The sequence below is a fragment of the Pleuronectes platessa genome, chromosome 21 (assembly GCF_947347685.1).
Source record: "Pleuronectes platessa chromosome 21, fPlePla1.1, whole genome shotgun sequence".
Classification (NCBI taxonomy): Eukaryota; Metazoa; Chordata; class Actinopteri; order Pleuronectiformes; family Pleuronectidae; genus Pleuronectes; species Pleuronectes platessa.
Genome location: NC_070646.1, coordinates 4737741 through 4750953, shown reverse-complemented (window position 1 = coordinate 4750953; position 13213 = coordinate 4737741). Strand labels below are relative to the sequence as shown.

At 42.4% G+C, this 13213-nt stretch overlaps 1 protein-coding gene across 1 annotated transcript in view; it reads right to left on the bottom strand.

The window, feature by feature from the left end:
* Positions 1 to 11076, bottom strand: part of LOC128427254 (protocadherin-15) — a 99322-nt gene extending 88246 nt beyond the window's left edge. The window contains exons 1-4 of the mRNA XM_053414345.1: positions 11040 to 11076; positions 9996 to 10061; positions 3117 to 3277; positions 2415 to 2570 (exon numbers count right to left, since the gene is read on the bottom strand). Coding sequence (XP_053270320.1) covers positions 2415 to 2570; positions 3117 to 3277; positions 9996 to 10061; positions 11040 to 11076 — 420 coding nt within the window. The remainder of the gene's footprint in view (positions 1 to 2414; positions 2571 to 3116; positions 3278 to 9995; positions 10062 to 11039) is intronic.
* Between the last annotated feature and the right edge of the window lie 2137 nt (positions 11077 to 13213).

The window sequence follows — 13213 nt, the reverse complement described above, 5'->3', positions numbered from 1 at the left end:
CTCTCCGCGCCTTTCTCCATCTCACCACTGTGGATATTAGTTACACCTCATTGCCCCATCTCATAAAAGTTCTACCGTGAGGAGTAACACTGGGAAATGCGGCAATTGAAAATCACACATGGTAGGTTAAGAGCACTTGTCACAAAAGAGAGCATCAGCATCTTCACGCTGGTGTTTGATTTCAGAGAAATGAAATAACACAGAAACATATTGGAGCCGAATGCTGGTGGTTATAAAATAACGAGCCCCTGTTAAAATAGATTAGCCATAGCTTATTACTGCCTCCCTTCTCACAGTGAAATGAACAAAATTAATGAGTTCTCAACGGCAGTGAAGAAGGAAGTCGCAGCTAAAGCAACATTTTTCAAAGCATAAAGCTTAAAAACTCTCAGGATTCTCTGCACAATGTTCGTGTTTTCCATTCGCATGTTGCTAAACAATGTTAATTTGAGGTATGGACCAATTCAACTTGAATATGAAGAGAATCTTGATGGTCAAGAGTTTAATTTATGTGTCAAAACCATTAGTGTGACGGCTAACTGATGATTGTTGGTTGTTTTACCTTTAAAAATGGGGAAACCAGAACTAAATTCCTTATTCAGATATATACACTAGCCTAGAGTATAAAGTGTGGTATACATGATGTGTCAGTATTGTCTAAAATATGATTATTATATATTGGCCTTTGTATCCAATGCAAATACTTTGATTTTGCCTTCAATTTCTGCTTTAAAATTCACTTTAATACCTGCACATATGCAACAGCACATAGTATCTCTATGGTCAACTGAGAGGAACGAGTTACTAGATATTCACTAAGTTTGAGAGTTGAACACTTTCCACTGCACATGAAAGGAAGAACTTTGCCAGGCACAAATTGCTGTGCTGTATTATTATTGTTTTGTTCCGGTGCTGAGATGTGCCTCGGGATCTGTGATGAGGTGTCAGAACTTTAAGTCTAATCTCCAGACAGCACAAGAAACATTTGAGATTAGGTTTAATTTAGCTGCTGCACCAGTGATTTGTTGCATCATCTCCCTCAACAGGGTTATCTCTGCCTCCCACCGATCGCACAATGCTCCTCAGAACGCCTCATGCTGTCACTTTGCCACTTTCCGATGCGGCTCTAATGAAACAACTCTGCGCTCGGGCCCCGGTGCCAGCTCCTGAAATCAGCCACAGGGATCACCTTGTACCGGAAAAAATCTTTTCACAGCGAGCTCATAAATCGAATCCTCGACATAAATTATAAATAACCACATTGCCTCGCCTGTGTGTTCTCATCTGTCTGCCTCGCTTTCTTGCTCATTACAACTGTTAGTTATTGACAACTGAAAAGCAGGTGTAATGTAGATAAAGCTGGACGAACTCCCTCAACAGGAAATTTACTGCAGTGGGTGCTGGGAGTTCTGGGGGCAATATAAGTGAATTAGCCGATAGATCTCTGCTTAATGAGCAGACCTGCGCTCACATCTGAATAAATCTGCTCCCGCTTTTAAATTATTGCAGAAATCAGGACAAATATATTCATTTTCTTTATTAGCCTTGGCATGGCCCAGGTATCACAGCATGGTGGTGCTTGAAGTGCATTATTTATACGTGAGAGCAATGAGAAGCTGAAGCAGAGCAAAGAAAAAAAAGACTATCAGAGGTAGAGAGTGGCAGAGGAAAGGTGGGGAGGTTGAGGAAAGGTGACATAATGAAGAGCGGGGAGCTGTGCAGGGGCAGTGGAAGTGGAGGAGCTGGGGGGGAGGAAGGGAGGGAGGGAGGGCAGAGCCGCAAAAACAGAGGAGAGGCCAAGAGAGAGAAAGAGAGAGGTTGAGAAGACAGATCGAGTTGGACAGGCTGTGGAAGACTGAATAATGAGATACTCTACTGGGTCCGCCTGAGGTCGGGCTGGCAGTGGGCTTCACGTATCCTTGTCCAGTTAGAGTCTCAACCTCTTCTAGTTAAAATCTGCCTCCGCGGGCCAGCGGGGACACACTAACTGTGGGACTGACATGGTAAAGACTATTCTGGAAGCCTCAGACTAACAGATTTAGATCCTTTCCTCGGCTGCTCTGAAACTCGGCCGTGTGCTGTGCTGCCTTTAATTTTAGTCTGACAGCAAAAACGCCATGTACAATACGGCTTGGTGGAGTTCTCTTTATATTTAAAACACACTGCAGCATCCAGGTCGTCTCTGTGTCCTCTCTATCGCACGGGAAGAAAAGCTTGTTCGATCCGTCGTCCTCCTGCTGGACTTGTGTTTCTGCAGATGTGCTCTGTTGCCCTCCATCGTGACAGACAGCAGCAGGATGAGTGCAGCTCTTGATTCAGGTAAGAGACGGTAGGAGTGTTTGTGTCAACACTGAAAACCTCTGTGAGGAATAAATGTTTCACGTTTTTTTTTTGTGTGTGTGATTGTTTTGTACCTCGCTGACGGCCACGTAGTATCTCGGCTGCTGGAATCGAGGGGAATTGTCGTTGCGGTCTCGGACCACGATGCGGACCTCGTGTAGAATCACCGTGCCGATCAGCTCGTTGGTACATTGAACCTGAACCACGATGGAGTGAATATAGGAGGGGGGCTGGGGAAGAGAACAACAGAGGCACAGACAGTGGTTATCAGAGTGTTTGATGCATCTTCCAGGAGCGATACTTCACCAGTCGGAAATTAAAGCAAAACGAGGACTTGCAAACTTAGTGTATATTTGCATTTAGTGCAGAATGTGATCATGAAAAAGATTAAGTTGCATTCACTGTATTCAAATATCAACAGAAGGCTGGTGGAGAGAAAATGGAACAAAAACATTTGCATTTCCTGGAAAGTACAACATTCACTTCCACAATATTTACCCTCTGTGGTATTTACCATTGTGTTCATGTGTTGAAACAACATTACATTAAATATGCTCTAGATTTGAAATTCAGCAGCAGGGTCTGAGCCATAGATTCATTAATATGCCAGCTTCTATCTCAGAATAAGGAGGATTGTAAGGAGGACTGTAATCAAAGATGGACGCTGTGCTGATGAGCTGATGTTCATCTTTATTTAAAGTCTATGAAAAACCCGATAAGAAGAACAGAACCACGAGCACAGACATGTTTAAAATGAAAAAGTTAAGCTGCCTTACATCTCTGTCCAGAAGGCGTCCGGTGCTGTTGAGATAAAGGGCTTGTTTGGTAGGGTCCAGAATCACCCAGTAGTCGTGGTTGTCCCTTAGGGAAAGAGAGATGGTACGATCCGGACCCTCGGCCACACCATTAATCTGCATGTTCTCCACCAACAAGGTTCCTGGAAAAACAAGTGAAAACCCAGAATGAAACTTCGGAGGAAGACGCAATGAACAGAGTTCCTGGAAATGGAGTATGATACAAAAGCAAATACGTGGTTCGGTCCTTAATACAATTCAATGAAGAAAAAATCTGTTCATTAAATCTGCAGCACACGTGGAAACTACATGCAGCCAAGGGTCAAAGGAAATTAGACTAAGAGGCACACAAATTGAGGGAGACAGTAAAAAGCATGTTTGATTTCAGTCGTATTAAACCAATTAATAGCTGAAATTGGAGGTATCTATCATACTTGAACTGGAAAACCAAATAAAACCAGTATTTCAGAGAGGGAGAGAAAGCTGCTCTGCCACGATACAGTTAATAGTCTAACGATATAAATGTATGAATCTCCATGACTTTCACAAAAAAACTCTTTAGAATGAACGAAAGTGCACATTGTAGTTTGACAGACGGCAAAAAAACAAAAACACGATTCATTTAACCTGCTTGACTCTTGAGCTGCTGAAGTGAGGAGCTAAGAGGAATACTGAAAGACGGGGAGAAGGAGCGAGCGTCAGAAACACAAACACAGAGACGGGACATGATCTGAATGGAAACCGCCTGCTGTTTACTTTCAGGCAATGCAAATTATGTCTCAATCATAATCAGGCCCGCAGGAGTTGCATCAGAGGAGGGCGAGGGGTCAGAGAAGTTGCTCATGAAGAAAAGAAAAGCATCTGGAGGATCAGACACGTTCATCGAGTCGAAGAAAGGCCGAGCTCTGCTGTCAAACTTTTAGCTTTTTAACCCTTTCAATTTGAATCTCTGTATTAAAACACCCACACAAACCAGAAAAAGGATTTTATGTTTTTTTCGAGTTTAAACTGAAGATTCATTACCAGGTCTGAAAACGTACATTTGACAATTTGTAGACAAACCTAAAAACCTATGAGTGTGTGTGTGTGTGTGTGTGTGTGTGTGTGTGTGTGTGTGTTTGGATTGACTGAGAAAAAGAGAGAGAGGGCGAGAGAGAGTAAACAGAAGGAGAGGAAATTAGAAATGAAAGATAAAGACAGAGATTTAGGGGAGAGGGGAAAGTTGGGAGGCAAGATGGTTTGTGTTTACTTGCGTGTGTGTGTGTGTCTGCGCCATGCACATATACAACAATATGAACACACACACATGAACTATGCCGCAGACATTAAAACTGGGTCATGGCCTTGCGCTGCCATGGAAACCCTGTCAATTGCCTTGCTGTGATTTGCTGATGTTAAATAAACCCGGGAACTTAATGAAATTGGTTTCTTTTATATGAAAAATGGGTTTGAAAATGGAATTCATTAGGGGGAAAGTCAGTGCTGGCCATCCTGCGGCTATCGCTCTTCCGATTTCTCTGCTGCTGTCTCACAAAATGAGTAAAAAAAAAAAAAAAGCACAAGCAGAGGTAAAAAAAAAGAAAAGAAGAAAGACAGAGGATTACCCCACACAGTGTGTAACTGATCTGTGTCTAATTTAATTCCACAGACCATCTAATATAAATGGGCTCTTTTCACAGTGACCTCACTTTATGGGACTGAATCGTGCACTCAGCAGCACCTGATTAAATTGACCCACGCGTTGAAGCACACAGGCAGAACGTAGGGGCGGCCGGTTGCGTGTGCCACGACGCCAGGAGAAGTTCAGGGAGTAGCAGAGGCACAAAGGGCAATTAGAGGGCCGAGGGAAATGAGAAAGATAGCAGAGGAACGATTGGGTTGAATGAGGGGGCCGATAGAAATCGAGAATAAAAGGGAATATCAGGAGGAAATAGAAAGAATTGCATTAACAGAATTTTTTCACAGGACATTAGCTTAACTGAACGTGGAGACACAGCTCGGGGGCGTGAACCAGGTGAGAGACACGGACTGAAAAGTGATCGTCCTGCTAACCGAGGATTCAGCTCGAGGAGGGAGGAGGAGAAACAGAAGCTGTGAGTGACGGCCCTGATCAACCCTGCTGATTCCAACAGATCAATGCTGCCTGATGAGAGGATATGTTACAGAAATGTTTGTTTTCTTTTCTGATCAACTCCCTCGTTGATGTGAGTGTCGAGCACTTCAGCGGCGCCGCCATAACTGAGCAGAGCTGAGAACATTCCTGCTGAAATTGGGATGTTTGGCATAATTATGGTTGGCAGTTCCCCCCCCCCTCCAACAAATTAGGTGATCCAAATGTGGAAGTTATTCGGTTTCAAAACATTAGTTTGAAATCGTATATGACACAAGCTTCATAGGGGGAAATTAAATCATAACTTGTCAATTTCCGCTCATCCTCCACAATCTGGACGGGAAGTAAAACTCACAGCCAGCATTACTCTGCTTTCCTCTGCCACTCTCTACCTCTGATAGTCTTTTTTTTCTTTACTCTGCTGCCTCCTCTTACACCGCTTCAATTAAAGTTAGATTACTTCCATGCAGCAGAGGCCTGTGGGCTTTACTTGGCATTTCCTGTCTCTTGTTTACTATCTCAGTGAGGTTTATTGATGGAGCAGCTGATGACTGCACAGGACTGTTTGTGGAGTGTCGAGCAGTCTCAGTTGTTTTTAGAAAATCACCATGTAATGTCCATATTGTTCACAAGCACCAGGTTCAACAGGACGTCTCAGTAATAATTCATGTCTTTGATTGCACTGGTTTAAAAGTTCAACTGTATATTTGCTCCTTCAAACTGGATTCATCTCAATGGTTTGGAAAAGCTCACGGGCATTTTCAAAGTTCACCAGTTTCTCCAGAGGAATGAAAAGGGATACAACTCTGCAGCTGAAGGACAATAAAGTAAACAGACAACTTATTGTGTATCTTGCTGTGGGAGGTAAAAGTCTTCTGTCAATTCACGAGTAAATTGTCATGTGTGAGAGAAGTCGAGCTAATGTTTTTGTGAGGGGAAGAGACCTTCAGGTTACTGAGGGTCACATGACAGGATACCATACGATGCAATACGACAAGACATGACATATTGTACATTATATCATACAAGATATGATGCAATACAATAAAATATGATATAATATACGATACGACATAAGATAAGATGTATTAACTCAAGGCAGTATGAGTGGAAAGCACCAGTAAACATCAATGTCACTAAATACCAACACAATCCACATTACAAACATCTTCCTCCTCCTCATCATCATCATCATCATCATCATCATCATCATCATCTTTCTAAAACTTCCCTGCAGCAGCTACGGGTCGTTAGTGACAGTAGTTAGTAAAGCAGGTGTTGGTAAAACATCCAGCGTCTGTTACTTTAGCTTCCAGACAATGACTATAATGCATCGTTTTGTGTTTATTATGTTGTTGTTGTGTTAAAGTGTGAAGGAACATTCTAAACTGAAGATACTGATGTCTCTTTGCTAAACCTAAGCATTGTTCCTCCGTCTGTTCCCCCGGTCCCACACACATCCACTCAGTCTTATCATCCTTTCTCTCTACATGTTCTTAAAATCACACTCCTAATTTTAATAGTATCTTCTTTTTGTGACATTTCCCTGGGCTAACTCGTATCTCGTTACTCGCTCTTCTTCTTCTTCCCTCACTTCTCTCTCCTCATGTCTCTCCGACCCAAGATAATCGCCCTGAAGCTCGATTCCCTATTAAACACGTAGCACTATTTCACAGGCACGGAGCAAAACGCAACATCATGCAAACACAACCATTCCTCTGCTACATTATTCCTCAACAACCCCCGTTAAGGATATTAGTGCTCGCACAGGCACAACACACACTCGTACATATAGCGTGAACAAATCATGACAAACACATTGTTGCTGAAGAAATAAACAGATAAACAGACACTGTAGCTGCTGCCTTCATTGGGACTGTAATATCCCTCTATTACACAATACTCCATTAAAGAGCCAATAAAAATGGTGGCCAAAATTTGTATTTTGCTCTGATGCAAACTGTGTTATTACCACACATGGAAATAAGACAAGAGAACATAAGCTTCCCCAGTGATAATGATGGTTTTACATAGTGCTTGCTCACGGCAATAAGTTTAACAGCGGTATTGTTAACTTTATATTTGCCCCTGGTTCCACTTCTTCTGAGGTTGTTGTGAGAGTGTGACCTGTAGACACAACTCAGGGCTGGAAAACAAATACGGAAATTTCTTTCTCTATTCTTACACTTAATATTCTCCCCAAAATTCTAAATAACACAATATCATTTTAGCTAAGTGCAGTTATTCACACACCATTTCTACTTTTAGTTTTTTCCTAATTATCATTAAACAGGAAAACACATTTTCGTAATAATGTGTTAGTGTTTAATGAGCTCAAACGTGTGTTATCCTGCCTCCGAGTAAAAGAGACACAGCATCGCACGTAACACAAAACCTCTTTAATTCATGTAATAAAAATTAAATATTTGTTCTGGTTGACAAACTGAAGGGAAATAATGAACCATAATGAAGACATAAATATAAACATTTGTTTTTTCATGGGCTGATTTGAGCCCTGAGGAAACTTTGGGCACTTGACTATATGCTTCTGGATCTGTGTCATTCTTAACATAGGTCTTTGCATCGTATTTGCAAATGTACACAGCCTTTCCTTCTACATTGGCTGGGGTGAATTGTCTCCACACATGAGATAGTGCACGTGGAATTGTTCTGTAGAATAAGATGAGAAAAAAGCTTGTAAAAAAACACTAATGCAATGCTAGAGATAAAAATAGTTGGCCAATTGGAACAGTCTTTAAAAATATTTACAATTGATGGATAAATGAATAGAAAGAGGCTAGATGGACGGATGAACAATCCTCTATCAGCATGTTAATATATTTTCCCCAGTAATATCATTGAAACTTACCTGACTAGTCCTGCACACTACAGCAGGCCTCAATAGCCCTGCTGTAGTGTGCAGGATGCTGGGAATAATCTGCACAAGTGATGGAGAAATGCACAATGCAGGGTTGAATTTCACCGAGCAGCATGTGCTGCATTCCATACATCTTTAATATAGAGTTTTGTATGATGTTTTTTTTGCTCAGCGTTTAATTTGCGTATATATATTCTTTTCAAAATTCCAAAAATTCCCGAGCTGAATATTCCCACGGAAAGTTTCCGGAAAGTTTCCAGAAATTTACCGGAAAGTTTCCGCCCCTTTGCAACCCTACACATAATGTACATCTAATGACCATCAGGCTGATGAGTGGACACCCAGGTAACAGAAGAACACAGAGTGTAACAGGAGCCATAGGAGGATGGATAGTTTAATAAGGTGCATTAAGCCATCAGCAAACACATGCAGACCTGGCAGCCCAGTGGATTGGAAGGCAGCGCTCTCTCCTCCATGTTTGGTGTTGCTCTGCTAATCTCTGTGCATGTCAGTTAGGATTACTGTGATCAGGTCTCACGGTGTAAAGCCGAGTGGAGGAGCAGACATGGCAAACGTTATGACAGGTCGCCGTTTCTGTACAGTAAACTATAGGCCGGAGATAAGCGTGTGATTTAACTACGGGGGCCAACTTGCCTGTGTGTACATTTCGACCTCCACACACACCCCCCATACACACACACACACACACACACATTAGATTTAGTGGCCTTCCTCCAGGCCAACGTAAGCTTTAATTTACTCCTGATTAACGGGAGGATTAAACTTGTCAATTAAAATATGTGATCCCTCCTCCGAACATCACAAACACACGCACACGCACACACACACACACCTCTGAGCAGACTGTGTTTGGTTATATTCCTACTGTCTATATGACACAACCATCAGACTAGGAGCCACTAATTAGCTTCTCTAGTTCGAGCTAACAAAACAAGCTGAGGATATGTGTGCGTATATATTAAGAGAAGAGATACCATTTGTTAACACCTAAAGATAAGAGTAGTTATAGAGAATACTTTTTCACACCTTGACCACACGGTAGTACGGCAGATTGGGATCCGATCCAACAATCCACTTCTTGAGGTGGTCAACCCACATACAACAACTTCACCAGGGGAAATAATAATTGTCAAGACGAGAACCAAACCATTAACACAACTTTACCGAGGCTACTATCTTCTTCTCTTCTTCTGCCTCTACAGTTTTTTCCTGTACGAGAAACGCGTTGCCCTTCTGTATCTGTAGGTAACACAATCTGGAGGTTGTGTTTATATCTGTTTCTTGGTTGACCCAATAACTGACCGAGCTTCTACATAGTAGGTTAATTAATGAGCTTTATTGGTTCTATAGCTGGTGGATTTATTGTTTTCGAACAGAGCCGGGGAAGCTGTGTTCCAATGTTTATTTCATTTAGTATTCTAACCAAGCTGACTGACTGCTGCAATGTCAAATGTCAAACTATTCCTTAAAGCAAGCCGCCCTTGTGAACGGCATAATTCAGAAAAACAAGCCTGCACTAATAGACCACTGCATCTTTTTCTTGTTTACACTCATGCTGTAACTGAACGACCTAATGTCTTATCTCCTGCACCAGGGACCAGACTCACGCTAAGACACAGCTGGCCCACACCTCATGAATATGGATGAGTGCAGGGCACCTGCAACGTCAATCAGCAGCTGCTGGAAAGGTCAGCATCATCTAACAGTATTTGTTTATGGTTAAAGGTGAAGATAATCTCCAAAATTGTAATTCTGAACATATGTGTGTCAGTCACGTAGGAGGTGAAGGAAATGCTTGAACCCACTGAGAATGCAGAACAGACTGGAGAAGTGAAACGGAGGAGTGCTTTACCGTTGGGGCTTTCTTCATCTATGGCAACGATGGTGGCAGGAGGACCCGACCGAGACAGTTTACATTCTGGGAGGAGAGAGAGACAAACAGAAACATTTAGCGTGGATACACTTTAGGGTTGATGTCACGATTCTGCCACAGTTTAAAAACTTCTAAACTTCACATACTCAGACTTTTTGAAGCAGCTTTTCCTTGCGTCTTTGTTTTCTGTTGTTTGGACTTTTTTTATAATGGACTTTTGATTTACCTTTGTTTACATTGTGAGTTTCCAATTTCCTATCTTTATTTGTCTTTGTTTTCCCACTCCAGCACTAATGTGTGACACTAGAGCATAAAGTCTCTGTGCCACCCACTCTCCTCTCTCAGTGTTTGTTTTCATGTGCTTGTGTTGGTTTTTCCCTGGATTTCTTCCTGCTGGTTTTTGCATTTTTGAGTTTGCCTGCTTGCTTTATTAAATTCAATGCATGTTCCTCCCTTGCCGTGTGACGTCTGCATTTGGGTCCTCGTACATTTTCGCCGGATGTGACAGTTTTACTTCTTTACAAACATTTTAGCAAAGCTTGAATTCACTTGATGCAAGTTTTTAGAAGGAAAACATTAATAAACTTCTTTCAGGTATGTTTCTCCTATCGTCCAAAAATCAAGAGGCTGCTGCAATCACTGTGTAAAACCTGAAATTGAATTACAGCGTGCACGGTACAGTGATATGTGTGTGTGTGTGTGTGTGTGTGTGTGTGTTTGTGTGTCAGAGAACCACAACAAAGAACTGAGAGATATGGGGGGGAAAGTGGAGAAAAAGACTGATGGGTCAGGGGTCAGCCGAGGGAAGTGGGGAAAAAACAGAAAATGATGATGGACAGGAAAGAGAAAAAGTACAAACCATGGCTGAGTCATGCTCCGAGGATGACACGTACGTAGGGATGAATAACGGATAAGCCTGGTGGACCCCCTGCAGCCATCTCTGCAGGGTCACCGAGGGTTAATAAACTAACACAGTGACTGAACACACAGGGAACGGAGGAGGAGAAAGGAGAGAGCTCTTACCCTCATATTGCCAATCTGCCGAAAGAAACCGCCCCATCCCACGAGGAAGGAGGGAGGAGGAGGAGGAGGAGGAGGAGGAAGTTGGCAGCCAAGGGAGAAAAGGAAGGAGAGGAGAAAAAGAATAGTGAAAGATAACAATTAATCTTCAAGACAGAGTCAAACATGAAATTACAGCAAGTGATGTTTAAAAAGTAGAGAGAAAGCAAAAAAGAAAGAGGCTATGACGTGTGTGCGTTTTCATTTACAGTAAGAAAATATTGATGTTTATCTCTTGAGGCTTTTCCACCTCTATTCACAGCCACCAGCCACAACCACTGTATTACTGTGAGGAGAATAGATTCTAACCCGAGCTGCAGGCTGAAATTGGACCCATTCAGTGGTCTGAAAAAACATACAGCAACCACATGTACAATGATTCTTCCCGGTCCTTACATTCAAGATGCAGAAAATACAAGAACAACCACATTCAGCAGACGGGGCAACATCATTGTTACGGCTCTCGAGGATGGCTGAAAAAAAAAAAGGAACGGCTGGAAGACGGATATCTGCTCACCTAGAAAATAGACTTCATGGAACAATGGTCGCACTCCTTCTCCCTCCCCTTCTCTCGCCCTCTCTCTCTCTCTCTCTTCCCTGTCATGATTAAGCTTTACAACTGTGAGACGCCATAGATTATCTCAGGATTCATTGCTATTGTTTCTGGTTTCTTGCTTGGGGGGGGGGGGGGGTATTGAATGTTCACAAAAACAGATTAAACTGTCCAAGTTCTTGGAATTAGCTTATATCTCTAGTGCTGGAAATGACTGTTTTTTCTATTTCATCACGGTGACAGGGAGGCGCAGGCTGTTTTCTGAGCTCACAGGCTGATGCAGGGCTTGACATTAAGGCCACTTGTCTGGGAGAAGTAGATTTCTTTGTGAGACATTAACTCGCACTGTTGGACAAGTCATACACAAATGAACAGACAAACTAGAATGATACAGAGTACAGCTGATAGACCTCCACCCAGGCCCAGCAGAAAACAAATTCAAGAAATCGAGGCAAATGTTGAAAAATAAATTAATCCTACATCAAATCCCTTGTCTGGATCCGCACCAAATATTAATGGGTTCTTCCTTGGGTTGTGTAGTTGTTGTATAATCCTGTTAGCAAGCAAACAAACAAACAAAGACGGAGGTAGAAACTAAAATGGCGGCTGATACCTCCAACAGTCCCTTTAAATTCAATAAAGCTGTGCCAAATTGATCACACTCATAAATATCAGTCCCCTTAATGTGCCTATAAATTGTGCCCCGTAAAGATCCATTAATTATTCCCCGGTGAAAACTTGAAAGTGAAAAAAGATAAATCCTGAATTGGCCCCTGATCTGGATTTGCACCAAGACTTAATGGGATCTTCCCTGACTCATCCAATGTCCTTCAGCCAAATTCTCTGCTAATCTGACCAGTGGTCGTTGCGTAAAGCTCCTGAGCAACAGACAAACAAACAGTGAAAACACAACCTCACGTAGATGCACCACCCACAGAACAATAGTCAGTAGTTACATCACACTCCACCACCTGGACTGTGCTTCAGATGACAGATGTGTATCCCCTGCTTCACTGCCTGCTTATCCTTCAGTGTAAGCTGATGCCCCTCATCTATTACTAATCATCCATTTGTTCTCTACGGTGCGTCTCCGTCTCCGTGTCTCCTCCCTCCTCAGTCTCCTCTCATCTGTCTCCTTCTCTACCGTGGCCAGCCTCCCCGGTAATAAAAGATTCAATGGGATGAAACGGTGAAGCGTCCGGGTCGTAATGCAAAGAGACAGATGAACACGGCGAGATGTGGGAAAGAATTGAGCTTAAACTGAAATCCCTCCGAATACAGGTGATGCTAATTTAAAGCCCAATTCTCACGGTGGCGGCAGGAAATCGGAAGAAATCGTCGGCACGTCCTTTAAAGTGTAATCTCGATTAAAACAAATATGCGAGTGCGGAAAAGTTTCACACAAGAGGTGAAATTGAGCAGTTAAGTTGCCACATTCTGTTCGCCGCATTAAATCAATGCACGTTTTCTCCGCACTGTTAAGTCTTACTGCGGAAAACTCACCGAGGAGGCAAACTCGGGATTAAAAGTGAATTGAATTAAAATGCAAATTCTCTGCTTTTCTTCCTTACAGGTCACAGACATA